General features: G+C 42.1%; 1 protein-coding gene across 27 annotated transcripts in view; it reads left to right on the forward strand.

Moving 5' to 3' along the window:
• LOC139544197 (formin-binding protein 1-like) overlaps positions 1–27,466 on the forward strand; it is a 123,630-nt gene extending 96,164 nt beyond the window's left edge. For 5 of the 27 annotated variants that reach the window (XM_071351032.1, XM_071351026.1, XM_071351029.1 and 2 more), the window contains exons 9-18: positions 3,072–3,275; positions 5,038–5,226; positions 10,358–10,372; positions 10,648–10,683; positions 14,605–14,714; positions 19,965–20,097; positions 20,261–20,391; positions 20,504–20,676; positions 20,828–20,986; positions 25,720–27,466. In XM_071351032.1, coding sequence (XP_071207133.1) covers positions 3,072–3,275; positions 5,038–5,226; positions 10,358–10,372; positions 10,648–10,683; positions 14,605–14,714; positions 19,965–20,097; positions 20,261–20,391; positions 20,504–20,676; positions 20,828–20,986; positions 25,720–25,793 — 1,224 coding nt within the window. In that variant the 3' untranslated portion in view covers positions 25,794–27,466. Of the gene's footprint in view, positions 1–3,071; positions 3,276–5,037; positions 5,227–10,357; positions 10,373–10,647; positions 10,684–14,604; positions 14,715–19,964; positions 20,098–20,260; positions 20,392–20,503; positions 20,677–20,827; positions 22,013–24,366 lie in introns of those variants that run through there. The other 22 variants (XM_071351041.1, XM_071351038.1, XM_071351031.1 and 19 more) reach the window with 22 other exon arrangements.
• Positions 27,467–27,883: the final 417 nt, after the last annotated feature.

Here is a 27,883-nt window from a genome sequence, read left to right on the forward strand (position 1 = left end):
TTAAAACGGGTGAGAATACTTTCTTTGGAGCCTTCTCACTCACTCAGCCGCTTGACTCAGCCAATCATCTCTGGGCTAATTTAAGCCCCATCCCTTGACACTCCCACAGTTAATTGTTTCAGAGAGAGAGCTGGGAAAACAGCAATGTAACAGGAGCAATAATGAGAGAAAGAGAGGCCTATGGAGAGAAAGAGAGGCCTATGGAGAGAAAGAGAGGCCTATGGAGAGAGAGAGAGAGAGAGAGAGAGAGAGAGAGAGAGAGAGATATGGAGAAAGAAAGCTTGCTTTGAGAGCTGATAAATTTCACTCACAATCCTCCCTCCCTCCCTCCTCTCTCTCTCTCTCTCTCTCCCTGCCCCTCCCTCCCCTACATATTTACAGTGCATTCGGAAAGAAGTCAGACCCCTTGACTTTTTCCACACTTTGTTACATTACAGCCTTATTCTAAAATGTATTAAATCGTTTTTTCCCCTCATCAATCTACACATAATCACCCATAATGACAAAGCAAAAGCAGGTTTTTAGAATTAGTTGCAAATTTATAAAAAAGAAAGAACCGAAATATTACATTTCCATAAGTATTCAGACCCTTTACTCAGTTCTTTGTTGAAGCACCTTTGACAACGATTACAGCCTCGAGTCTTTTGGGGTATGACGCTACAAGCTTGGCACACCTGTATTTGGGGAATTTCTCCCATTCTTCTCTGCAGATCCTTTCAAGGAGGTTGGATGGGGAGTGTCGCTGCACAGCTATTTTCAGGTCTCCAGAGATGTTAGATTGGGTTCAAGTCTGGGCTCTGGCTGGGCCACTCAAAAGACATTCAGAGACTTGCGCCAAAGCCACTCGTTGTCTTGGCTGTGTGCTTAGGGTTGTTGTCCAGTTGGAAGGTGAACCTTCGCCCCAGTCTGAGGTCCTGAGTGCTCTGGAGCAGGTTTTTATCAAGGATCTCTCTGTACTTTGCTCCGTTCATCTTTCCCTCAATCCTGACTAGTCTCCCAGTCCCTGCCGCTGAAAAACATCCCCACAGCATGATGCTACCACCACCATGCTTCACCGTAGGGATGGTACCAGGTTTCCTCCAGACGTGACGTCTGGCTTTCAGGCCAAAGAGTTCAATATTGGTTTCATCAGACCAGAGAATCTTGTTTCTAATGGTCTGAGTCCTTTAGGCACCTTTTGGTAAACTCCAAGCAGGCTGTCGTGCCTTTTACTGAGGAGTGGTTTGCATCTGGCCACTCTACCATAAAGGCCTGATTGGTGGAGTGCTGGTTGGCCTTCTGGAAGGTTCTCCCATCTCTAGAGAGGATGCAAAAAATTCTAAAAAACTGTTTTTGCTTTGTCATTATGGGGTATTGTGTGTAGATTGATGAGGGGAATAAAAAAAAAAATCTATTTTAGAATAAGGTTGTAACGTAACAAAATGTGGAAAATGGGAAGGGGTCTGAATACTTTCCGAATGCAAGGTATTGGGACAGTGAAGCTAAAACTTTTAATTTATATTCCAGGATTTGGGATTTGAGATCAAATGTTTCATGAGGTGACAGTACAGAATGTCAACTTTTATTTTAGGGTATTTACATAAATATCTGATTTACCATTTAGAAATCAAGCATTTGAAGGTCAAATTCACTTTTGTGTATTAAAGTAGTAGTATTTGTTCCCATATTCCTAACACGCAATGACTACATCAAGCATGTAACTCTACAAACTTGTTGGATGCATTTGCATGTTTTTTTTTATTGTGTTTCAGATTGTTGTGCCCAATAGATATTAATGGTAAATAATGTATTGTATCAATTTGGAGTGACCGAGAGGTGGGGCAAGTACTTGATTGAGCAGAGTAGCGTGATGCTGCCACTACCGTTGTTTGACCGATATGGTACCAGTTTGGACCAGTACACTCTTTGAAAAAAAGGTGCTATCTAGAACCAAAAAGGCTGTCCCAATAGGAGAACCGTTTGAAGAACCCTTTTGGTTCCAGGTAGTTCTACCTAAAACCAAAAAGAGTTCTCCTATGGGGACAGCCACAGAACCCTTTTGGAACCCTTTTTTCTAAGAGTGGCTGGTCCTAACTCAACACAATACTACACAGATATAGCAAAATAAGAATATAATATGTTTCTGTACACTTCTATATTAATGTGGATGCTACCATGATTACAGCTAATCATGAATTAATTGTGAATAATGATGAGGTAAAAATTTACAGAGGCACAAAGAGATCATACCCCTGAGACATGCTAACCTCTCACCATTACCAGTAACGGGAGGTTAGCATTTTTTGTTGGGTATGATATTTATGCATCTGTAACTTTCTCACTCATCATTATTCATGATTCATTCAGGAGGGAGCAGCTAGTCTGGATCTGGCCACTTCACTGTCTGCACACACAAGGTTAACTATCAGTTCCCCACTTCACCAGAAAACATACACACGCTTGACAGTATACATATACACACGTGAGTCATTTATATGTGACTCATTGAGTCAAAAAAACATACGATTTTTCAAGCATTCAATCCAGTATGCCAAGATGGCGGACACTATCTTAGTGCTAGCTATAGAAAATCATCAGCCTAATATATTGAGATGTCTCATGTTGGCTGCATGCCTGGTTTGACAAAGCCTATCCCTGGGGTGTCCCTAAGGGAAGGAGGGGAGATTACTAAATTAAGGCCTGTGCTGTTCCAGTAAAAAGAGTAGGAATAATAGATTCACATGGAATGGCTCCCTTTCATATCCTCTCTACACAGAACCCTATGGCTCTGTCTCTACTGCCAGCAGCAGTCAGGCTGATGACCTCTTCCCTCTGGCCTTATCAGTATAATGATAGAGATACCGATACAGACCCTGTAACTCTGTAGTGAACAATGAGTGGTGTTCTAATTGTCACTTTGTTTTCTGGACTTTTACATTTAACCTGCTTTTTAGGAATTCTTGGAATAGAAAGGGAGTTTTCTGGTCATATTCAAATGTTATTATGAAACTGTTGACTGCCATAAGAGATAGGAGAGACCTAACAAATCTGTCTCTCCCCTTACCATCTCTCCCCCTACCCCACCCCACCAGGACTCTAAGCAGGTAGTAGAGTCGTACAAGTCTGGGTTTGAGCCCCCAGGGGACGTAGAGTTTGAGGACTACGGGCCGGGACAGACCATGAAGAGGACTGTCTCTGAGACCAGCCTGTCCAACTCACGAGGAGAGGCCAAGGAACGTCCCGGCGGGGGCAAGAGCAAGGGCAAACTGTGGCCTTTCATTAAGAACAAGAACAAGGTAACATACACTCCCACATACTCAAGGGTACTGTGTATAGCGATACCTCACAGGGTCAAGTGTATTATTTGTGGAGTGGTTGTGACATCACTTCATTTTCCCTGTACAAGAATGTCCAATGTTTTTTGGCCACACTGTTGGCTATAACGAGGCTTAAATACTGTAACTTCAGGTTACACTGTCAAATGTGACTTTAATGCTCTATTTTGGTTATTGTTATAGTTCTGTTCAGTTCGTTTTAATTTATCATTGTAATTGCAAAAATTCTGTCGTTACAGTACGTTAGTAGTATTGTCAGTGTCGTTGTTATTATTTGCCATCCTTTTCCTGGTTACTCACTGGTCATCATCGTCACCATCATTGTCGTTGAGCCACCAACTCTCAACTCCCCAACCCACTAATGCATCGATAACTGAGTCCCACCCCCCCCCCCCCCCTCTCTCTCTTTCTCTCTCTCTGGTGATAAACTAAAATGACAGATTAACTCACTCCTCTGCACTCTGACTGTATGTCCTGTAGCCTAATAACAGTCTCACTCCCTGATCGTGCTCTTACAATGGTGGTCTGTCTGGAATGGCCTTCTCACAGCCCTTTGTTTCTGTGTGGCTCAGCTGTCTAACATGGGGCCATTTGGGATGAGGTTTTAAGGTTGAGGTGGCACCATGATAGAGCAGAGCACTAGGGTGTGTGTGTGTGGGGGTGTCCTTCACTAGCTCCGACTCCCTGAGGTTTGATCCCGAAAGAGGGAACCCCATGATGTGTGTGTTGTTTGTTTGGTGTTCCTCCTGTTCATAATGTGTCTGTGTTCAAACTCAAGAGCATAAGGGACAGCTGATGACAGAGTATTTGTCCTCACCTTTTGAGTGAGGCCATGCACATACTGTACCCTGAGAGTGTGAGGAGAACAGAATGTCCTGGAAGGAGAGGAGACACACACACACTCATGTACACACAGCATGGTGAAAACGTGAGACATTTGTATCAGAGCATATCAGAGATGGGAGACCCTAGTCCAAGTTGTATCCCTTTCTATAAACAGAACTCCTCTCTGAATCAAAAAAATCATATTGCAAACCATTTACGTACATTTATTTACCTTTTATTTACTCCTTTGGTTTTAAAAAGATGGGTATCCTAAGCTCTTGTGTGCATGTTCACTCACTGAGTAATGTAAGCAATCTGTCAGTACAAATTGCAGATCTCTCTCTAGCTCCCAAATGGCTGGTAGCTCATTAATTGAGCATTAAAAGGTTTGGGCAGAGAGAGTTAGGTTTCTGTGATGATGACCTGAAACTCAGCTGCTGTCGCATCTCAGAGGATGTGGGGAATTTCTAGTCCAACCGCTCGCATGTGATGAGGTTTCCAGAAAATTTATATTACAAAATGGAAGCTTGCATGTGCTTCTCTGTGAAACTGTCTGCTTAAATGTGTTGCAGCAGCACCTAGCTCTAACACTATTAACGCTTCTCACTCACTCTGGTTACGTTACGACCTTCAACCTTTGTTTTACTTTGTTTGTTTGACAAGATTATTTACTACATAACAGCTGGGTATGACACTGGGGTTGTTTGTGTTGGACATCTCTCTTGGTTGTCTCTGTTTCCATTGGGTTTTTCTCTTACCTGTTTTTAACATTATTTGGGCCCTTATTTATTTATCTCGTTTTGTGTTCCTCCCTCCTTCCTTTTTTGTCCTCTCGTTTTGATTCTGCACCTTTTCCTCCTCCTCCTCCTCCTCGGTCACGGCTCCCTCTTAATGGTAGCTTATGTCCCTGTTAACGTCCCCGCACCAGCCCCCCCCCGCACCCCCAGCCTCCAGCCCCCCCTCACCCTGTGCTGTTCCCAACGACCCCCAGTCTCCCAAGCAGAACAAGGAGCCCCTCTCCAACCGCTTCAACGAGTTCATGGCCTCCAAACCCAAAATGACCTGCCTCCGGAGCCTGAGGCGAGGGGTAAGTGTGTGTGTGTTGTGCTGTGGATGTGGTCGTTTGTGTGTGAGAGTGTGTGTGTTGTCTGTGTGCTCGCCTGTCCCCGGGCTCTGTAGCGCCGCTGTATGGCGGAGGTTCATCAGGTAGTGTTGACATTAGGCCTATATTCTTCCGTTATTAATCATTAATTGGCTATATATTATGCGTATTACATCATCAGTTTCATGTTATCTCTGGAACACTGGGGAATCATCTCAACCAAAAACTAATAAAACCTGTACTGGGCCAAATCTATCTTGGACATCTGTCTATCCTCCAGCCTCCTCCATTCAGCGTTCTGCCTGTATCAGTCTCTGTGTACCGCTCTCTCTAGCATGCTTCCATAGTTCTGCTCTACCAGAACCACACAGTCTGTGTCCGTCTCTCTCCAGACATAAACTCAAACTCTCCACCCTGTCTCCACTTTGAACTCTAAAACTGCTTCACACACAATGACCGTGTCGTCTGAGCTCCCTCTTCGTGACAGACATGTGTAGGTGTCTTGCTATATTGTAGCTCTCCTTGAAGTGTTGCCATGATGATGCAATGAAGGAAATCACAAGTAATACATTGCTAGAAGTAGTAATGGGGAGAGTATAAGCAACTGGAAGAAGTTTTGTTCTTTAGTCAAGAATGACTTCCTCCTAAACAGCCTATCTGTGTCGAACTGAAAATCAGTAACAGTATAATGTATAACGATTATGCATAAAGTCAATAGTCAGAGTATATTGAATATGATGTTGCGCTGTATGCTGATTGAGTCACTGAGTCTGTCGGGCCAGGCCCGGCTTTTAGAAGTGCTATTTTAGAAGCAAGCCCCTGAGGTTCAACACACCCTCTTTATCTGCAGACAGACACGCTGCAGCTATCTGGTGTCACGGTGAGTTTCTATTCCTAAACCATGATCCCTGTCCAGGTCAGGCCATGCCCACGGCGCCCCACAAGGCTCCCCTTGACCTCAGGAACGGGCTAGGCTGCTCACGTGTTCTTTCCGGCCTCTACGAATAAAGTTTGCTTATGTTCCTATCTTTTGAAGGGCAACAGAAGGAATGGACCAGAGCCATAAATGTCTCATAGCTCGGCCCACAACGTATGACGTCTATAAGAACAGAGGATAAATAGTAGTAATAGTAAAACAATGTTCTCTCTGGGACCATATCAAGGAAGAAATAATTGAAGGTCAGGAGAATGGGGAAATGGGGCGAATCTAGCAGGAAGTGAACGTCTTCAATAGAGGAAGTGGAGTAACGGTCATATTCTAAACGTGCAGGTCAGGGTAGGCCAAGGTGGTTTTAAATCTGAAGCATTGTTTTCTGTCAATGTTGCAGATTTAAGTTAGTCCCTTACTGTATTCCTGTTATGTAGTACTGTATTGCAGGGAAGGGAGAATTAGAAAGTTCTGTTTTTTGTTTTGGTCGGTCAGGGTGACGTATCGAGCACCAGATTACCTATTTTTTAAGATTCATATCGCTATATCCGAATCTCTCAATATCATCTTCAACCCTTTTCATATTCCATATTGATTTAGTATTTCTGTTTTTTTTGTCTGTATATGAACATTGTTAAGAATACGTTTACACTTTATTTTTGTGTTAAACTTTATTTAACCTTTTTTAAGAACAGTAGAGAAGTCAATTCAAAACAAGAGCTCTCTTCTCTGTTCTTGAGAGATAACGACACAACTGACACTTAAACCGATTAGCCAAAAACTGACCCTTACCGTAACCACATTTTTATAAATTCTGAAATGAAATATCGGTTTGGGCATCAGGTGTGTCCTTATAACCTTTTCTGCTCTGCCCAAGCTGGCACGGGCGGACATATTGCTTAAACGCCTGCTCAGTTGGACAGCACCCCCGTGTAATAGTAATCCAGAATACCTCTTAAAGAAGTACTCCATCTCTGGGTCAGGCTGGTTTGGTTATTAGTCTGTATCGTAGTACAGCACTATACTGTACAGGTGCTGTTAATGAGTGAAAGTATTCACATTATCAATTTAATTAAGCTCAGTACTAAGCAGAATATTAGTTATGAAATAAAAGTTTATTTCCCTTGATACAGTATCTTTGAGAGGACCAATGTCAGTTTTTGAGCATATTATTACTTTTTTTTCATTGTTCATTGACTTGGTTATATAAAATGTGATATGAGTCTGTATTTGAATATCATGCTAGTTGTGTCTGTAGGTGGGGTTCTAGGTTCATTCTCTGGCTGAGGGCTGCACAGCAGAGGGATGTTTCACCCAGCATGCCCCAGTGGGAGGGCCTGTTATTCCTCAGCCTTCTGGGGCCCGGCCCTCTGATCCAACTCCAGATACACAGAGAGAGAGAGATGGAGGGTGTGAGAGAGTGAGGATAACTGATGACAGCATCATGAGAGTTAGTGTGTGTGTGAAAGACAGAAAGAAAGAGAGGGAGAGAGATGAATGATGTAAGCCTTTGAATGAGTGAGCGTGTGTGTGGGGGGGAAGTAGTAAACCCATTAGCTTCATTAGTAGCCCTGTGCTAATTGATGAAGCTGTTTTCTCTCATAACCACGGCAGCAGCCTCCTACTCGCCCTCACTTGCTCTGTTATCACAAAGACTGGAGGACTCTGGGCATACCCACTTACACTTTCGAGGCTAGTCAACATGTCGTAAGTGCGTATGTTGGCCGACTGTGTGTTCGTTTGTGTTAGGAAATATATGTGTGTGTCTGGGCCATGTGCGGCACAGACAGTAGTCTCATTTAATGATGATAACATTGACAGTATATATACACACACATTTATCACATTTACAGTCACAGTCACACAAAAACATAGAAATAATAATTGATTTCCTGTTATCTGTTTCTTTAGTCATTTTCGGTAGTTTTGTTTCCTTCTAAATGAGGCTAGTGTCTGTGACTGCGTCAGGCTATTGGCCCTGCTGCCCTGTCATAAGACCACACTAGTCAAATGATCAGAACAAAAGAGGACCTCATTTCCTGTCCCACATCTCAGCTTGAGGCACTATTTGTCACAACAGCAGAATTGCCTTGGACTTTCTGCTGCTGCAGTGCACATTTGTTAGTGGTTAATTCTCAAAGTGTCACAAGCACTACATTTAAACTAAGGAAGTAGGATTGGAGTATGGTGGATGATGGTCACCCCACCGTTTGCTCCTATATCTTATTTTTTGGGGTGCACAACATTGGGTTTGTGGTGCTCGTTACACTTTCAGGAAGTTTAGTCTACCCAGCTCTTCTTTCAGTGTGCTGGCACCATTGCACCATAGCCTGTATGTATATAGACTATGTATGAATATGTACCTGTATATACACCTGTCTGTCTGGGATGTCTGCTTAGTCAGGATTTGACTCAATATACCCTGCAGGAATTTGACTATTTCCTTGTAGGAAATAACAAACGCGAGAACCATTTGAAGTGTAGAGAAGTGTACAGAGAGGGAGAAATAGGCTGATCCCGGGCCATTCCAGGTGGATGACTTGATTACAGGACTGAAGTGAGTATAACCCTGCCTCATCCTGGCTCCTGAGTGCAGCCTGTGAGTTGTTAACTGGATTACAAGTCATTCACTGTAGCTATAGCAGCCCAGTGCGTGTTAAAGTATCTCTCTTTTATGTCGTACAAAGTACGTCCTCATAATAAGTCATTACAACGATTCAGGCTGGAGTGACCCACTGTGTTAAAGTATCTCTCCTCTCTAGAACTATGGAGCTAACAATGAGCTCTAATGATCTTTAATAGTGACATCACTACATGTGCAATTAAACCAAAGCAATTAACATAAACCTCTTTTCCGCCTTAAATTATTTTTCCAGTTCTCTTTTCTATCTATAATTTGCCTTAATTGTCCTTTAATTTCACAGTTATCAATCATAAGTCACTGTTTCTTTGCAAGACCCCTCCCTGTCAATTAACCATTGAAGAAGGTGAACGAAAGTCATTATGGTTATAGTTTTATTGAACTCATTGATACAGAAGGTTACTACTGTAGGTCCTGGTATAGCTTTGAATCTAGGAGCAACTTCTCCCTAGCCTGAGTGCCAGTCTGTTTATGCTCTTTTGCCAACTCAGATTGGCACAAACAGACTTAGGCTAACCTCTCCTAGGAGTGAATGTCCAGTCACTGTTTGAAACATACACACTGCCTCTGAACATGTGAACTGTCATCATGCTTAGCCATGACACATGCTGCTATCACCCCCTGCTGTTACAATGCTGTCATTGTGGGGGCAGAAATGAGGGATGCAGGAAGGGAAGAGGGTTGTGGAATCATCCTCTAATCTGACCTTCTGTTTCCCTGCGATGAGGGTGGGTGTCTCCACTCGTCTCTCTCCATCTCTCTCTTCTCTCCATCTCGCCTTCTCTCAATTTGCTCGCTCTCATTTGCCATCCTGTGCAGTCTAGACTTGTGAGTTGGCTTACCTATCACCTCAAGTCATTCAAAACGCTTTTATTTTTTCATTCATCCCTGAAAGCTGACGTTGAACTTGGCCAAATTAGAAAAAGGTTATCCAGAGCCATACGTTATAGTAACATATGGCTCAGGAAGACATTAGAAGAGAGAATGACCAGGTATTGTCTTGGCATGACCTATTGCTGTGGTAACGCAAACTTAGTTTTCCATTGTAATCAGAACAAACTGTGGCATACCGGGCATCCGATATCCACGGATATACATGAGCATCCAAACTAACCAGCATCTGCAAAGAACCACAGACTCTTAGCACCTCTCATATCTCATCGGTCATGTTCACAAATGCTCTCATACCTGATGGATCTATGCATTTGCTGTTTGGTTTTGAAAGTGCCGGTTATCTCTTTGGTCAATACCACAGGGACATATTTGGTGTATGTTTGATGATCAAAGCTCAGCAATATATCATACAAGGCATCCAATACTTCTACATTCCCCTTTCCAGGTTAAAACCCACCTCTTTTCATCATATTGGGAAGTGTGGCTAAGGAGCTGCTTTGTGATCAATATATCCATGTCAACGTACATGTGCATGCTATGCCAGGGGGAAACATGACCAATGCTACATGTTATTCTGCTGTTGTCTGACTTGTCTGTTCTCTTTCTCTCCTGCTCCTCCTGCTATTTCCCTCTCCCCTCTTCCTCCCATGAAGCTTTCTCTCAAGTTGGTAAGCATGACCGTAACACTGCATGACCGTAACACTGCATGACCTTAGTGGCATGAACCGTATTCTGAGCGTAGCGTGCACGTCCTCCTAGCAACACAAACATGGTTGATAATTCTGTGTGACCGTTGTTTGTGTTCAGTTCCTTTCGTCCGGACTTATTTATTAATTTTGTTGTGACATGACGATGGATTTTACAGACCCTTGTCTCATTTGTTTATTTTGTTGCGTGTTTTGTTTGTTGTATCTCTCCCACTGTGCCTGTGTGCTCTGTGCAGATCACACTCAATTCCCACGTCCGGAATCTGATTGAGGTGATCAGAATTACTGTTATTGTTTTGTATGTCCGTCTGTCTGTCAGAACTGGGTTTCAAGTACTATTTGAAATCTTTTAACTTAAGCCACTTTTCTAATCCTTTCATTGCAACAGACAAGCACAGCTGAAGGAGTTTTAAATTTTTTCAGATAGTATTTTGAACCTAGTTCTGTCTGTCCATCTGCTAGTTCCATTCCCTTTGATCTATCACCATGATCATTAGAATAAAAGACAGACGATTCCAATAAATAAATCATAGCTCCTTACAATAGATAAATCATAATCATAGCTGATGAGGGTAGATAGAATCAAAGATGTTTAAAGAGATGCAGCTTTTAATGAATGGTAATTTAGCAGTGCATTCACGATGCAGGGCTCTAAAGATGTTGTTCAGCATTAGCTGCCAGACTCCGAGGTTCTGATGTAGAAATGAATGGCATGAAAAAAGAGCTAGACTAAAACATCCAGATAATCATGAGCCTTCCAGGAATACCATGTATTTTCCACTGAAATGCAGAACAGATGGGAACAAATGGGAGCTTTTGGTCTGTCAGGTAGAAACTAAACTCATCTCCAGGCTCAATTGCTACAGAGAGAGAGCTGGCTGGTGGATGAGATTAGATAGAGATGGGCTTTGAAAAAGGTTTCTATCAGGACATATTCAATGTAATGTCATGTTTTGATGAATTATCTAGACCTCTACATTGAGCCCTGTGAAGAATTTGGATTGATCAATAATTATAATTATTAATTAATAATTAATTATAATCAACTGCCCTGAAATTATTGTAGATCTCCTTAGTCTATCATAATAACATAATCCATGATAATCATTAGTTAATAACTTTGTGTGTGTAGTAATAATTATCGAATGGTCAACTATGCATGTCAAACCCTTTGGGTAGAGATTAGAAATGATCAGGATCTGTCAACAGTGATTAAATGTAATCAAGTAGATTTGAATGGACAGTACCAGTCAAATGTTTGGACACATCTACTCATTCCGGGGTTTTTCTTTATTTGTACTATTTTTGAGATTGTAGAATAATAGTGAAGACATCAAAACTATGAAATAACACAGATGGAATCATGTAGTAACAAAAAGAGTGTTAAACAAATCAAAATATATTTTATATTTGAGATTCTTTAAAGTAGTTACCCTTTGCCTTGATGACATATTTGCATTCTCTCAACCAGCTTCATGAAGTAGTCACCTGGAATCATTTCAATTAACAGCTGTGCCTTGTTAAAAGTTAATTTGTCTAATTTCTTTCCTTCTTTAATGCGTTTGAGCCAATCAGTTGTGTTGTGACAAGCTAGGGGTGGTATACAGAAGATGGTCTTTTACCAAATAGGACTAAGTCCATATTATGGCAAGAACAGCTCAAATAAGCAAAGAGAAACGACAGCATATCATTACTTTAAGACATGAAGGTCAGTCAATACGGAAAAGTTCAAGAATTTTTAAAGATTGTTCAAGTGCAGTCGCAAAAACCATCAAGCACTATGATGACACCGGCTCTCATGAGGACCGCCACAGGAAAGGAAGATACAGAGTTACCTCTGCTGCAGAGGATACGTTCATTAGAGTTACCAGCCTCAGAAATTGTAGCCCAAATAAATTATTCACAGAATTCAAGTAACAAACACATCTCAACATCAACTGTTCAGAGGAGACTGCGTGAATCAGGCCTTCATGGTCGAATTGCTGCAAAGAAACCACTACTAAAGCACACCAATAAGAAGAAGAGACTTGCTTGGGCCAAGAAACACAAGCAATGGACATTAGACCGGTGTAAATCTGTCCTTTGGTCTGATGAGTACAATTTTTTGATTTTAACCGCCGTGTCTTTGTGAGACACAGAGTAGGTGAACGGATGATCTCTGCATGTGTGGTTCCCACCGTGAAGCATGTAGGAGGTGTGATTGTGTGATTTATTTGAATTCAAGGCACACTTAACCAGCATGGCTACCAGAGCATTCTGCAGCGATACACCATCCCATCTGGTTTTCGCTTAGTGGGACTATCATTTGTTTTTCAACAGGACAATGACCCAACACACCTCCAGGCTGTGTAAGGGCTATTTGACCAAGAAGGAAAGTGATGGAGTGCTGCATCAGATGACCTGGCCTCAACCCAATTGAGATGGTTTGGGATGAGTTAGACTGCAGAGTGAAGGAAAAGCAGCCAACATGTGCTCAGCATATGTGGGAACTCCTTCAAGACTGTTGGAAAATCATTCCAGGTGAAGCTGGTTGAGAGAATGCCAAGAGTGTGCAAAGCTGTCGTCAAGGCAAAGGGTGGCTACTTAGAAGAATCTGAAATATAAAATACATTTTGATTTGTTTAACATATTTTTGGTTACTTCACAATTCCATGTGTTATTTTATATTTTTGATGTCTTCACTATTATTCTACAATCTCAAAAATAGTAAAAATAAAGAAAAGGCCTGGAATGAGTAGGTGTCCAAACATTTGACTGGTACTGTATATCTGAGTGTGAACTTTATATTTTACAGGTAAGTTACTGGATAAAAAAAGCACATGTATAGCATATTGTCTTGTGAGTGGTGTGGAGTATTTTGTTTTTAACAACATCTACAGAAATCATGTTGTTCTTTATTCTTGTGATTAACTATTTATATTAACAATACAAGTATTTTTTGGAGCATAATCAACAGCATGTTGAATGAAACCTGTTTGTTGTGTTGCATGTTGTCTGGTTGGCAAGTGTTGCACAGCGGTGCAGCGCTATGGGATAAAGATCCAGAGCATATTTAATGAAACCTGTTTGTTGTGTTGCATGTTGTCCGGTAAGTGTTGCACAGCGGTGCAGAGAGATGGGGTAAGGAAGATAATCACCATGGTAGCCTAGCCTGCTGCTGCGTTTCTATCAGCTTACATACCAGTAAACTCCAGTGACCTCTGACCCCTGGCCAGTAGCACGTTGTCCTTTGGTTCTGCTATGTTATCACATTGTCTGAGCCTTAACCGATCCAGTCCAAGCTCATGATCACACAAATACCATAATATTACTGCAGGGTAAAATCTTACATCAATAATATATGAACATGTGAGGAATGCCACAGTAAATAAACCTTCCAGTGGGTTACTCTAAATTGACATGCATTCAACAATTATCCAGTTATTGTATTGTAATACATGCATTTGTAAAAATAAAAATAAAAACGGACCAAATAGCACCACCAAGTGCTGTATCTCTGAACTGCAGCATATACAGTAGACAAAAGGCAGGTTGTTAATTTGGAAAGTGGAGCAGGCCGATCACAGAACAGAGAGAATGACTCACCAACATCAGAGATGATCGATATGTATTCTATCCAGGAATCTCCTTCATCAGGAAACATTATACCATCTGCCCTCAAATGGCCCCACAGTTTTCATTTCAGAAACACTACCTCCTTTTAACAGGAGTCATCTTCTCTCTCGACAGTTATGAAATGAACACAGAAATGTGATTTGACTGGATATGAAGTGATACAGCCTAATATATTTTGAGGCTTGGGACTGAATAGGTGAAAGGTGGTTGTAGGGCTTACCTTCACACAGAGACCCCCCTCCCCCAACCAGAGCTCAGAGGGTTAGTGGTAGACTATAGTGCTGCAGTATCTCCTTCACCAGCTGCCATAACTCTATCAGATACACAACCATAAATGATGGGGAATTCTTTATCCTAATGGCTTTATTGTAAGGGGGATACTGCACCTAAAGGTTCCTAGTGTTAGATAGAGAGCCTGAACATCCGAGAGGGATGTTACATGTTATTCATATTCATACATTTTACAGATAGGGTGTACAACGCTCCTGAAACTCACTTTGTCTCCAACTTGTCTTGTTCTATCCCACTCTCTTGCTACCATTTCTCTCTCTCTTTCTCTCCCATTCTCTCTCTCTCAGGGCTCTGGACCGGAGGACTTCAGCCACCTGCCCCCAGAGCAGAGGAGAAAGAAGCTTCAGGCCAAGATAGACGACATAAATAAGGACATCCAGAAAGAGATGGACCAGAAGTAAGTTTGTGTCTGTGTCTTCAACATAAGCCTCAGCCATATTTGTTTGGAAATGATGTCCTACCTCCTCCCTAAAAGCTCCCTCCCTTTAGTGTCAGCACCGTTGTGGAAACAAAATGTCCCCAGTAAAACTGCGGCGATGGTGCAAAATCCATCATATGATGCAAAACGCATCATCATGATGTGGCAAGTGACACTTTTCTTCTTGAAAATCCTACATCTTGAAAACATGCAAAAGCATTTGGATTGTCTTAACAGTGGACTAATTAAACAAATACCAAAATCATTTTTTTGTAGATTTTTCCTTTAAAAAAAGAGTTTAAGCCTCAAGAAAACTTCAGACCCAATCAAGAAGTTGTAAATCCCAGGGTCTCTAATTTGTTTCCGTCTGAGGGTTATTAACCAATGTGAGTCTAAGCTGGGAGAGGGGGGTACTATTAAGCTATATGGAATTGTTTTAAGAAGGTCATACTAGGGATCATTTAGCTATTTTGAATTTTAAAACCACTTGATGTACCCCCCAAAAATATAAAACAATTATTTGATGAAAAAATATTTTTGGCCTTACTGCTATTAGCCCAATACAAACGCATTGAATAACAGATTCACTACATGGAACAACAGATAGTCCCCCCCAAAAAATCTAAAGGAAGTTTGTTCAAAAGTGTCTGTCCTATATCTGAGTGATATAAGAAAGACCAGGAAACATTTGTTATTTGTATATATATATATATTTTTTTACATGTATTTAACCTCTTGTTTTTTGGCACTAAACCGTCTAAGCCCTGTGTAAACTGGGGGAGGGGGGTGGTTCTACTAATTTATCTGGAATTGTTTTAAGAAGGACATACCAAGGATCATTTTGCTATTTGAGATAGATTTTTTTTAAATATACAAAAAATATTTAATTAGAACATCAAATCAAATGTGATTTGTCACATGCACTGAATACAACAGCTGTAGACCTTACAGTGAAATGCTTACTTACAAGCCCTTAACCAACAATGCAGTTTTAAGAAAAGTAAGTGTTAAGTAACAAATAGTTGAGGTAATATGTGCAGTTGAAGTTGGAAGTTTACATACACCTTAGCCAAATACCTTTAAACTCAGTTTTTCACAAATCCTGACATTTAATCCAAGTAAAAATTCCCTGTCTTAGGTCAGTTAGGATCACCACGTTATTTTAAGAATGTGAAATGTCAGAATAACAGTAGAGAGAATTATTTATTTCAGCTTTTATTTCTTTCATCACATTCCCAGTGGGTCAGAAGTTCACATAGACTCAATTAGTATTTGGTAACATTGCCTTTAAATTGTTTAACTTGGGTCAAACGTTTTGGGTAGTCTTCCACAAACTTCCCACACTAAGTTGGGTGAATTTTGGTCCATTCCTCCTGACAGAGCTGGTGTAGGCCTCAGGTTTGTAGGCCTCCTTGCTCGCACACACTTTTTCAGTTCTGCCCACACATTTTATATGGGATTGCGGTCAGGGCTTTGTGATGGCCACTCCAATACCTTGACTTTGTTGTCCTTAAGCCATTTTGCCATAACTTTGGAAGTATGCTTGGGGTCATTGTCCATTTGGAAGACCCATTTGGGACCAAGCTTTAACTTCCTGATTGATGTCTTGAGATGTTGCTTCAATATATCCACATAATATTCCTCCCTCATGATGCCATCTATTTTGTGAAGTGCACCAGTCCCTCCTGCAGCAAAGCACCCCCACAACATGATGCTGCCACCCCCGTGCTTCATGGTTGGGATGGTGTTCTTCGGCTTGCAAGCATCCCCCTTTTTCCTCCAAACATAACGATGGTCATTATGGCCAAACAGTTCTATTTTTGTTTCATCAGATCAGAGGACATTTCTCCAAAAGGTACCATCTTTGTCCCCATGTGCAGTTGCAAACCGTAGTCTGGCTTTTTTATTGAGGTTTTGGAGCAGTGGCTTCTTCCTTGCTGAGCGGCCTTTCAGGTTATGTCGATATAGGACTCGTTTTACTGTAGATACTTTTGTACCCGTTTCCTCCAGCATCTTCACAAGGTCCTTTGCTGTTGTTCTGGGATTGATTTGCACTTTTTGCACCAAAGTACGTTCATCTCTAGGAGACAGAACGCGTCTCCTTCCTGAGCGGTATGACGGCTGCATGGTCCCATGGTGTTTATACTTGCGTACTATTGTTTGTACAGATGAACGTGGTACCTTCAGGCGTTTGGAAATTGCTCCCAAGGATGAACCAGACTTGTGGAGGTCAACAATTTTGTTTCTGAGGTCTTAGCTGATTTCTTTTGATTTTCCCATGATGTCAAGCAAAGAGGCACTGAGTTTGAAGGTAGGCCTTGAAATACATCCACAGGTACACCTCCAATTGACTCAAATGATGTCAATTAGCCTATCAGAAGCTTCTATAACCATGACATCATATTCTGGAATTTTCCAAGCTGTTTAAAGGCACAGTCAACTTAGTGTATGTAAACTTCTGACCCACTGGAATTATGATACAGTGAATTATAAGTGAAATAATCTGTCTGTAAACAATTGTTGGAAAAATTACTTGTGTCATGCACAAAGTGTATGTCCTAACCGACTTGCCAAAACTATAGTTTGTTAACAAGAAATTTGTGGAGTGGTTGAAAAACTAGTTTTAATGACTCCAACCTAAGTGTATGTAAACTTCCGACTTCAACTGTATTTAACCCCTTATTTTTGTCACTCCATATATACTTCCATACATTTTTACCTTCAGATGAGTTTTGTGAGGCATGTGGGTGTTCTGGAGCAAAACAACTGACCAGTACATGTTCGTTAGGCTCACCTTTACATATTAGTGTGTAGCCCAAACTGTTCAGACGCTACAGACAGAGGGTTGGCAGATCGGCTGTACCGACTTCAGATGAGTCCCAGGACGGAGAACACCATCGTGTTCGTGAGAGTCTCATCTTTCCATAGAGGTGTCATAATAGTTTTTAGGCCAAATCGTTCGGCCGCTACAGACAATTTTGTGAGAAGACCGATTTTCAGGATGTCTCATGGTCTGACAAACACCGCTCTAGCTCTGTCACCTTTCACCGCAGATGTGGAAGTGTTACATAAGAGAATGCATGGATTGAGATGCATCTAATGCAGTGGCGATTTTAGCATGTACATCTTGGTGGGGCAAAAAATAAATTCAAAAACAAGTTTGACGCATGCCAGCAAAGCCACTACACAACACTAAACAATACATGAATTTCACTATAGCGGTGACAAACGATGCCCACAAACTGTTAGGACAAATATAAAGCTGTCCCAACACCTTAGCCAGATGTAGCAGTGTTATCAGCAGAGCCTCGTCTGGCAGCGAAACACTTCATTCAGCCTCATTTACTGCCTTTTAAAAAACATAGCAGATATGGCTGACTTGCTTAAACAAATGTGGTTTCTACTGACAATTGATATGTACAAACTATGACATGAGGGGACGACAAGCGGATAAGAGGCAATCCGTCATTTAGATTAAGACAATGAGTGCGCTAGGATGGACGTAGTCAATATAACTATTTGTTCAGCACTTTTGAAATGCACAGAATTCAGAACATGGGCCGTTATTACAGTATTCTCCCTGTACACCAAGTTAGAACTGTAGGATAAATAAAGGGGGCATATAAGCAGACAATGAAAGCTCTTACAATATTAAACAGGCTATAGGCCTAATCTGCACCACCAAGTCAGAACAGTAGGCTAAATTGTGCGGGGAAAAGGGAGCAAATTATTAGGGTGAGGCACATGGGCTACTAACAGCTTACTACACAACATATACTTAGTATTACTTTATTACCTACAGTATACATATCCCCCTGGCATATAATATATTTTTGGACTCACTTGAACAGGAAGGTGGCGCGGTGGTCCTTCTTGTGGGCTCTAGAAAGAGGCCCGAAATCCAGACTTGGAATTCAGAGTTGGATGACCGTTCAAAATGATTTTCTGTATTTTCCCAGTCGGAGCTAGTTTTATCCGAGTTCCCAGTTGTCTTGAACTCACTGAAGTCTGTGCTTTCCCAGATCCGAGTTTCCAGTTGTTTTGAACGAGGCAGAAATCATGCTGAATTGACAGCATGGCACATGTATTAAAAACTTTCTGGCCCATGGCGTTACCCCCTTTTTTGTGATATCCATTTGGTAGTTACAATATTGTCTCATCGCTGCAATTCCCCTACGGACTCGGCAAAGGTCGAGAGCCCGCACTGCTTCTTGACACACTGCTCGCTTAACCTGGAAGCCAGCCGCACAATCTCAATGTGTCGGAGGAAACACTGTCGATCTGACGCCCGAAGTCGACCGACCGGCCCGCCACAAGGAGTCGCGATGAGACAAGAACATCCCGTCCGGCCAAACCCTCCCCTAACCCGGACGACGTTGGGCCAATTGTGCGCCGTCCCATGGGTCTCCCGGTCACGGCAGGCAGTGACACAGCCTGGGATCGAACCCTGGGCTGTAGTGGTGCCTTATCACTCATTGTTGAATTTGCGATTTCCAATTTATGTAATGTTTATGTCCAATGGCCGATGAGTACCGATACGTTTTATCTATAATTTCTCTTCATATGGCAAGGATTGAAAAGGATTTGCCAGTAGATTGCCGACTTGATGATGACTGCTTGTCTAGATTGCTAGCTAAGATTTTGAAAGTATGAGGTTGACATCAATCCAATCAAAGCTATGGTAGATATAACGTGATTTTACATTTTATCTGTGGCCAATGACCTTGAGCCTTCTTGAATGGGCACTTCTAATGTAACTCTATGGCAGCATCCAAGGGACTTGAATTTTTGAGCTCTCTCCGTAGATTTTGCGGTGACGTAGTGTCCCCATGAGTGAAATAACACTGAGCCAATCACAGCGCAACTAGAGAACCCCTACGTTACGTATTTTCCGCTGGCTGCCCCACCACCACAGAAAGCACTGAGCTAGGCTGAAACACCTGCATGTGGCTTTATTAACTCGTTAATGGATTTATTTTTTATATTGTTTGCAAACTGATATGTGACACGTATTAATGCCAGAATAACATGCAAAACAGAAAGAAAAAAATGGCTAAACAGGTGGGGCTCTTCTGAATGACACGTCGCCACTGATCCAATGCAAAGAAACGATATCTCTAGCTTAAACTGACATATGTATGGTCATTCTGTTATTTTACTAATTAGATTTCTGCGGGGGAACGGATGATGACATTAGTTAATATCTCTTCCTCTGTGTCCATCCATCAGAGATGCCCTAACTAAGATGAAGGGTGTGTATGAGAAGAATCCCCAGATGGGAGACCCTGCCAGTGTGGACCCCCGGCTAGTAGAGATGGCAATGAACATCGAGAAACTGCAGTCCGAGGTCCAGAAATTCGAGGTGAGTCATCATAAGCCCTCTTGACCTATCCCAGACATTAATTAATTTCTAGATGCTGGACGGACTGTGAGTGTTGTTAGTATAGCTCTGGAATGAACTACACTAGCAGATCTCATCTCACATCCCTAATGTGATTGTGTGTGTGTCTGACTGTCCCTACCAGGGATGGCTGGCGGAGGTGGAGGGGAGGTTACCGTCGAGGAGTGACCCTCCCAGGAGACAGAGTGGTCTGTACGAGTCACAGAACAGCAACAGCACCATGGTCGACAACAACTGTGCACAGGACAGAGAGAGGTACAGTACACACAACACACACTCCATTAATCAACACAGCTTTCTAGTTTGTTACAGTATGTGTTGTGAGATTGCTATAGTTACTGTGTGTGTGTGTTTGGTGGTCCTTGAGCAGCCCGGATGGCAGTTACACAGAGGAGCAGAGTTCAGAGACTCAGGTCAAGGTGGCCATAGCAAACACTCCAGAGTTTGATGATGAGTTTGACGATGGGGATGAGGAGACACTGCCCACCATCGGCACCTGTAAAGCCGTCTACTCATTTGAAGGTAATACACCTTTAACAGGTAATAGACCAATCAGAGACAACAACACGGGTAATGTGGGCTGGCACATCTATTTGACTATTTGAGAGAAATGCAACAATAATACTTTCCCACCTAGTTTTTTTACACTGTCTCTCTCCCTCCTTTCTTTCCTCCTCCCTCTCTCCCTCAGGTCATAATGAGGGGACTATCTCAGTGACAGAAGGAGAGCTGCTGTTTGTAATAGAGCAGGATAAAGGTGATGGCTGGACGAGGGTCCGCAGGAACGAAGAGGAAGAAGGCTACGTACCCACGTCCTACGTCGAGGTCTTTTTGGAAACAAACACCAAAGGTGCTATGACATACATTTAACTGAAGGGTTTTTCTTTTGGGATGGGACGAGAGAAGGATTTGGTGAGAGAAGATGGGAGGAGTGAGGGTGATGGTTGGTTAGACCAGAGTAGACTCCTCCCACTCTCTCCCTCTCTGAAAGATGGACCAATCAGAATTTCCATCTGGCTCTGTCAGGGTTTCCACCCGGGTCAGTTTTGCATTTTAACCTAGAAAGGTCAAGGTTAGGGTTGGGGAAGCTAATCCTAGATCTGTATCTAGGGGAGTGTTGTTTTCCCACTGGTTCTGAGAGAATCCTCTCCTCGTTTGCTTTAGTGCCACTGAGTGGCCAGCCGGGAGCACTGTCATTACCTCTCCAGTCAACTCAATGGGAATCAGGCCAGTTTTAATGATGATTTCAACGAGTGCTGCTGTCTTTTTGTTCTTGATATGCATAGCGTCATATTTCCCAACTTTTTGAATCTGCTGCCATTTCTTTCTCCCCAGACATGTAATCAACTGACCTCAAAAGTATATTTGATCATAGCCAATGGCCTCAAAGATAGACTAGTTGAGGTCAGGATGAAAACTAAATGGCAAATGTAAGTTTGTATGTGTATCTGTGTTTGACTGACATAAGATGTGATGGTCTGTATCATCTTCCCACACAGAGGTGATATTTGAAGAGAACTAATATAGGCTCTCAAATAAACTTTTTTGGGGGGTTAAAACCACAGGATAGTTTTCAAAGAGCATGTGGGGAAAAAATCTACACCAGTTGCTTGCTGTCCCCAGTAGTAAAGCATGCTAGATTTTACAATGTAGAAATATGCTAATGAGAAGTTATTGATTCTGCTATACATAATGACTACATGCTGTACCTAATTCATGACAAATATATTGTTTTGAATAACAACCCCTCTCCCTTAGATTGTCTCACTCCTGTACAGTCAAGATGCACCAATCACATACTCACATACTTAGGTCCAAGAAAGAGGCTACTTTATACAGTGGGGCAAAAAAGTATTTAGTCAGCCACCAATTGTGCAAGTTCTCCCACTTTTAAAAAGATGAGAGAGGCCTGTAATTTTCATCATAGGTACACTTCAACTATGACAGACAAAAAAAAATCCAGAAAATCACATTGTAGGATTTGTTATGAATTTATTTGCTAATTATGGTGGAAAATAAGTATATGGTCAATAACAAAAGTTTCTCAATACTTTGTTATATACCCTTTGTTGGCAATGACAGAGGTCAAACGTTTTCTGTAAGTCTTCACAAGGTTTTCACACACTGTTGCTGGTATTTTGGCCCATTCCTCCATGCAGATCTCCTCTAGAGCAGTGATGTTTTGGGGCTGTTGCTGGGCAACACGGACTTTCAACTCCCTCTAAAGATTTTCTATGGGGTTGAGATCTGGAGACTGGCTAGGCCACTCCAGGAACTTGAAATGCTTCTTACGAAGCCACTCCTTCGTTGCCCGGGCGGTGTGTTTGGGATCATTGTCATGCTGAAAGACCCAGCCACGTTTCATCTTCAATGCCCTTGCTGATGGAAGGTTTTCACTCAAAATCTCACGATACATGGCCCCATTCATTCTTTCCTTTACACGGATCAGTCGTCCTGGTCCCTTTGCAGAAAAACAGCCCCAAAGCATGATGTTTCCACCCCCATGCTTCACAGTAGGTATGGTGTTCTTTGGATGCAACTCAGCAATCTTTGTCCTCCAAACACGACGAGTTGAGTTTTTACCAAAAAGTTCTATTTTGGTTTCATCTGACCATATGACATTCTCCCAATCTTCTTCTGGATCATCCAAATGCTCTCTAGCAAACTTCAGACGGGCCTGGACATGTACTGGCTTAAGCAGGGGGACACGTCTGGCACTGCAGGATTTGAGTCCCTGGCGGCGTAGTGTGTTACTGATGGTAGGCTTTGTTACTTTGGTCCCAGCTCTCTGCAGGTCATTCACTACGTCCCCCCGTGTGGTTCTGGGATTTTTGCTCACCGTTCTTGTGATCATTTTGACCCCACGGGGTGAGATCTTGCGTGGAGCCCCAGATCGAGGGAGATTATCAGTGGTCTTGTATGTCTTCCATTTCCTAATAATTTCTCCCACAGTTGATTTCTTCAAACCAAGCTGCTTACCTATTGCAGATTTAGTCTTCCCAGCCTGGTGCAGGTCTACAATTTTGTTTCTGGTGTCCTTTGACAGCTCTTTGGTCTTGGCCATATTGGAGTTTGGAGTGTGACTGTTTGAGGTTGTGGACAGGTGTCTTTTATACTGATAACAAGTTCAAACAGGTGCCATTAATACAGGTAACGAGTGGAGGACAGAGGAGCCTCTTAAAGAAGAAGTTACAGGTCTGTGAGAGCCAGAAATCTTGCTTGTTTGTAGGTGACCAAATACTTATTTTCCACCATAATTTGCAAATAAATTCATTAAAAATCCTACAATGTGATTTTCTGGATTTTATTTTCTCATTTTGTCTGTCATAGTTGAAGTGTACCTATGATGAAAATTACAGGCCTCTCATATTTTTAAGTGGGAGAACTTGCACAATTGGTGGCTGACTAAATACTTTTTTGCCCCACTGCATATATATATTTTAGTTTTGGACTATTCTGGGCCTTTCTTTTCATACAGGAATACAGGATTGAGAATGAGCAGTACCACCATTTTCCCTCTCTCGGTGAGAACATTGTGAGAACGGACTGTTGTGGGGCTGATTGGAAAGTTGGTGCTTGGTTGGTTGCTAGCTCATGCATGGGTTTTGAGTAGCACCCTTGTGCAGATGAGTCGATTTGAGAAGCATCTGTGCTAAAGTATGGCGTTGACAAACTGTTTTATGCCTCTAAAATATCCAGGCATTTATCTTTTGAAAATTACTGAATTGTGCAATCATAGGCCCAAAAGGTCTCTTGGAAGAGATTCCAACTTTGTCAAACCTCAAAAAGCTCAACAAATATGCCTTCACAACTCTTTCTCCTCAGGCAGTAAAGTAATCCCATTTCTGTCAGTGCTAACACAACCATTCTTCCCCCAAACCAGGGTCCAAATGAAATGTGAGGCATGTTAAATTTATAGTCATTTTATGTTTTACATAACATGTTTTGGTGCATGTTTGAGATTGTTAGAAGCTTAAGTTTTTGGAAATGATAGATTCACACACAAAGCTGACATTTAGAAACAGTAGCAGAATCAAAAGATTCAATTTTTAAAGGTACAGCAACTGATATTAAAGCCAGAGAGAAGGAGCTTCTTGGGTTCTCTGGATTAGATAGTTATCTGACTACAGAACAATATTATTTCCTTCAGAAGACGAATGCAAAGAATAGTGAACTACATTTTCTTTCCGAGATTCTCGTGTTATTTATACTTTTTTTTTCAAATTGCAGATTCCTAAAAGTGTGAGAGCTGGCTCAGGAATGGCAGGGCAAGCAGCCTCAGCGACAGAGCGACCACGTTCCTTTACGGTCAGAAAGTCAGAGAGCGACATGACCGAGGCAAAGACAGGAGACCTATGATGCATCTCAATTTCCAACCTGATACATTTGTAGAGTTCTCTCCTTCTGCAACGGTCTCTGACCAGAAGCAACAATAAGAGAAAAACAAACCAAATTGAGCGCTCCTAAATATTTTATTTTTTAATAGGTTATTATCCATTTATCATTTTGCTTCTTTTGTCTCTGCAAAGCTTTGCTTCTCAATGTACTAACTCGGCTTCCGCTATGCGGCGTTACCGTGGACGCTGTTGGCTCTCTGACCTCGAATGCCCCCCCCAAGTTCCAACCCACTTCCCTGCCGCTCCTCCCTAACCCTCCTCCTAAAACACGGCAGGGTGTGGTCAGACAGGGCCGTTACCAGCTCTGAAGCAACCCAATCTGCCCCCGACTACACCATCCCACCAGACAGCAAGCCAAACCAAGTCCCTCTCCAGTCTACACTCCCATCCAAATCAATCAGGTCGATGCAGTTGCAGAATCTCTCACTCATTGACTCAGAGCCATCATTGCAGAAGGAACAGTCCAGATCCAGCATCACATGGAGGTTCCATGGAAACAACACATTTATTCCACTCTCCGACTACATATTTTGCAGGTTTCAAACGGATTGAAAAACAGAACATGGGCTGATTCGTCATCTGTATGACTGAAGTTCATTTATAGTGTGTGTACGCGTGTGGGTGCCTGTCAGTATCATGTACATCCCCCATACACACTCCATCCATGACTGAGAAAGGGACAGGACTGGGAGTTCCAGGAACGAGAGGGGTTGGAGACAGGTTCACATTACTTCACTCACCTGCACTCTCTCCTTACCATACCATCATGTGTTGTTACTGGCATCCCGTCTGCTCCTCTCTGGCCACACCCCTCCCCTGCAAGTGTCAGCCGCAGGTCATTGACTGCGTTGAGCGCCATGTCACCGCTTAGGGTGGGGCATCTCTCAGGCGGTGCGTGCGGTGTGCATGCTTGCCCTGTCTCCTCCTTGGCTCGCCTTCTCCCGCTTGGCTCAGGGGGCTGGCTTATGCTCGTCTCCTGGCCTTTTTTGTTTCAGTTAACCCACACGGCCTGTTACACTTCTTAACCAGTTTATCCATTTGTCACCTTTTGGGTTCTGTGCCTGTGGATCATCTACTAGCTGTTTCTTATTTAGTTTTTTGTTGTTGCTGTTTGACTGTTCGTCGTCTCTGAAAGCATGTTCACCTACCTGTGTTTTTAACAGTGAGTGTGTGCTCTCCCTCACAGTAACTCCTCCAGCTCAAATCTCATTACCTGAAGAGAAGAAAATGTGGGATTCCAAAACGTCTGCTTCTGAATGATATCATGCACAGTAAAACATTGAATTTGTCCATTTGTTATACTGTATGTATGTAATGTTGTTGGCTGACATTGTATGTGTTTGAGAATTGTGTTGAAGGCAAGCGGTCGTTAGCGTCCACTAGCCTCATCCTGTGGATACATGCTGCGGTGTTTCACGTCTCCACTGTATATCCAACAGACAGTGTCCCCTGGAAGAGAACTTGAAGATTATTTAAAATTCTCATGTAGTTTGCTTGGGCCACTTACTACTGCGTGTGGAAGTATTGTATACTGTGATCCACACACCTTTTCCACAATGTTGTGACTGAATATGAGACAAGACAAACTTCCTATTGGGCCTTAACTGGGTTGATCCTAGCTACCACTTAATCTAAAAACAAGTTCAAGTTGTGTCACATGCACAAGTACAGTGAAATGCTTAACTTGCATGCTCTACCCAACAGTGCAGTAATCAGGGGGAGTAAGATGCCATTCTATTATCTATGGTATGTTGACTAGGTCGAGACATCTCGTTTTTTTTATAAAGGTGGTGAAGGTAGATTACTCTCAATGTCTACAGAGGTGATGATGTCCACTGTTTCCCTTTCTTGAACGCATATAAACATTTTAATTTTGTAATAATTTTTTAACAGTGTTTGGTCGAAGAGATTGCTTTTTAATTTGAGCTAGTTTCTAGCTGGAAAACTGTTGCACCTGAATTACAAACCACTTGATGATGAAACCAGTTGTTTGATCTGCCTGAAGTCACTGTAGATAAAGTAATGAAAAATATTGTTTTGTGTAATGAAGCAATTAGTGATACTATTAGCCTCAGGTATATCCCAAATGGCTCCCTATATAGTGCACTACTTTTGATCAGGCTCTGGTCAAAATAATTGCACTATGTAGGGAATAGGGTGCCATTTGGGACTCAGCCTTAAGAGTGTTTTGGGAAAAAACTATTCCAGTATTATTACTCAAGCAACATTTCAAGGAGCAGTAACTGAAATTGTATCAATGCAAACCATGTATATTATCAGGAGCACCACAATTGAAGAGTGATCCATCACCATGTGGAGTCCTAGTCACTTGACATAATTTAAAAAGACAAGCAGCGCAAATCTGCATGTTCTTTGGCCGAGAACCAGGTCAGGTCAAAGTTTCACTTTGCTATTCCCACCCGTCCAGCTCTTATTTTGACTAGTGTAGATGTTGACTTGGCAGTTGTTTTGTTTGTTTGTGAGAAGTGAAAAGGCAAAACTGATTTTCATGCAGACCATCAGAAGGTGCATCTCTGTGCTGTGCTGACTGACAGACATACCCACTCAGAGCCGGTATAGAGAAAAATCTGCCTAACTCTCGACTGAGACCAACCCAGACCTCCAGCCAGGCCCCAGTGCACCTGTACAAAAGAAAATGGCTTGTTGAAATTAGAGAGAATATATATAAATAAATATGGATTAAACTAAGACAAAAAAGGAAATAAATATATTTTTAAGGTTAACTATTAAAGGCCTTACTTTGTTTTCTCTGCTTTGCTAAGACTGTTTTTTTGTTATTTTCTTGTGTAAAGTCTGCCAAATGATGTGTTTAGCACTTTTGTTTGTGTTCAAGTTGGTATATGCTTATGTTTTAGAGCACTGAATACTTTGTATTGTGTTAACTGTGCCAATTAAATACATGTAGAAAATAACTGACTTTTGTTCATTGTGTGAGTGGTCTGAGTTAGGCTTACACTGGAACATACAACACACCTGCTCTTTCCATAACAGATGGACCAGGTGAAAGCTATGATCCCTTACGGCTGTCACTTGTTAAATCCACTTCAATCAGTGTAGATGAAGGGAGGAGACAGGTTAAATAAGTGTTTTTAAGCCTTTAGACAATTGAGAAATCGATTGTCTATGTTTGCGATTGAGGGTGAATGGGCAAGACAAAAGGTTTAAGTGAACAGGGTATGGTAGTAGGTGCCAGGCATACCAGTTTGAGTGTCAAGAACGGCAACGCTGCTGGGTTTCACACTCAACAGTTTCCCGTCTGTGTATCAAGAATGGTCCACCACCCAAAGGCAATCCAGCCAACTTGACACAACTGTAGAAAGTATTGGAGT

Source organism: Salvelinus alpinus, chromosome 18 (genome assembly GCF_045679555.1).
Source record: "Salvelinus alpinus chromosome 18, SLU_Salpinus.1, whole genome shotgun sequence".
Classification (NCBI taxonomy): Eukaryota; Metazoa; Chordata; class Actinopteri; order Salmoniformes; family Salmonidae; genus Salvelinus; species Salvelinus alpinus.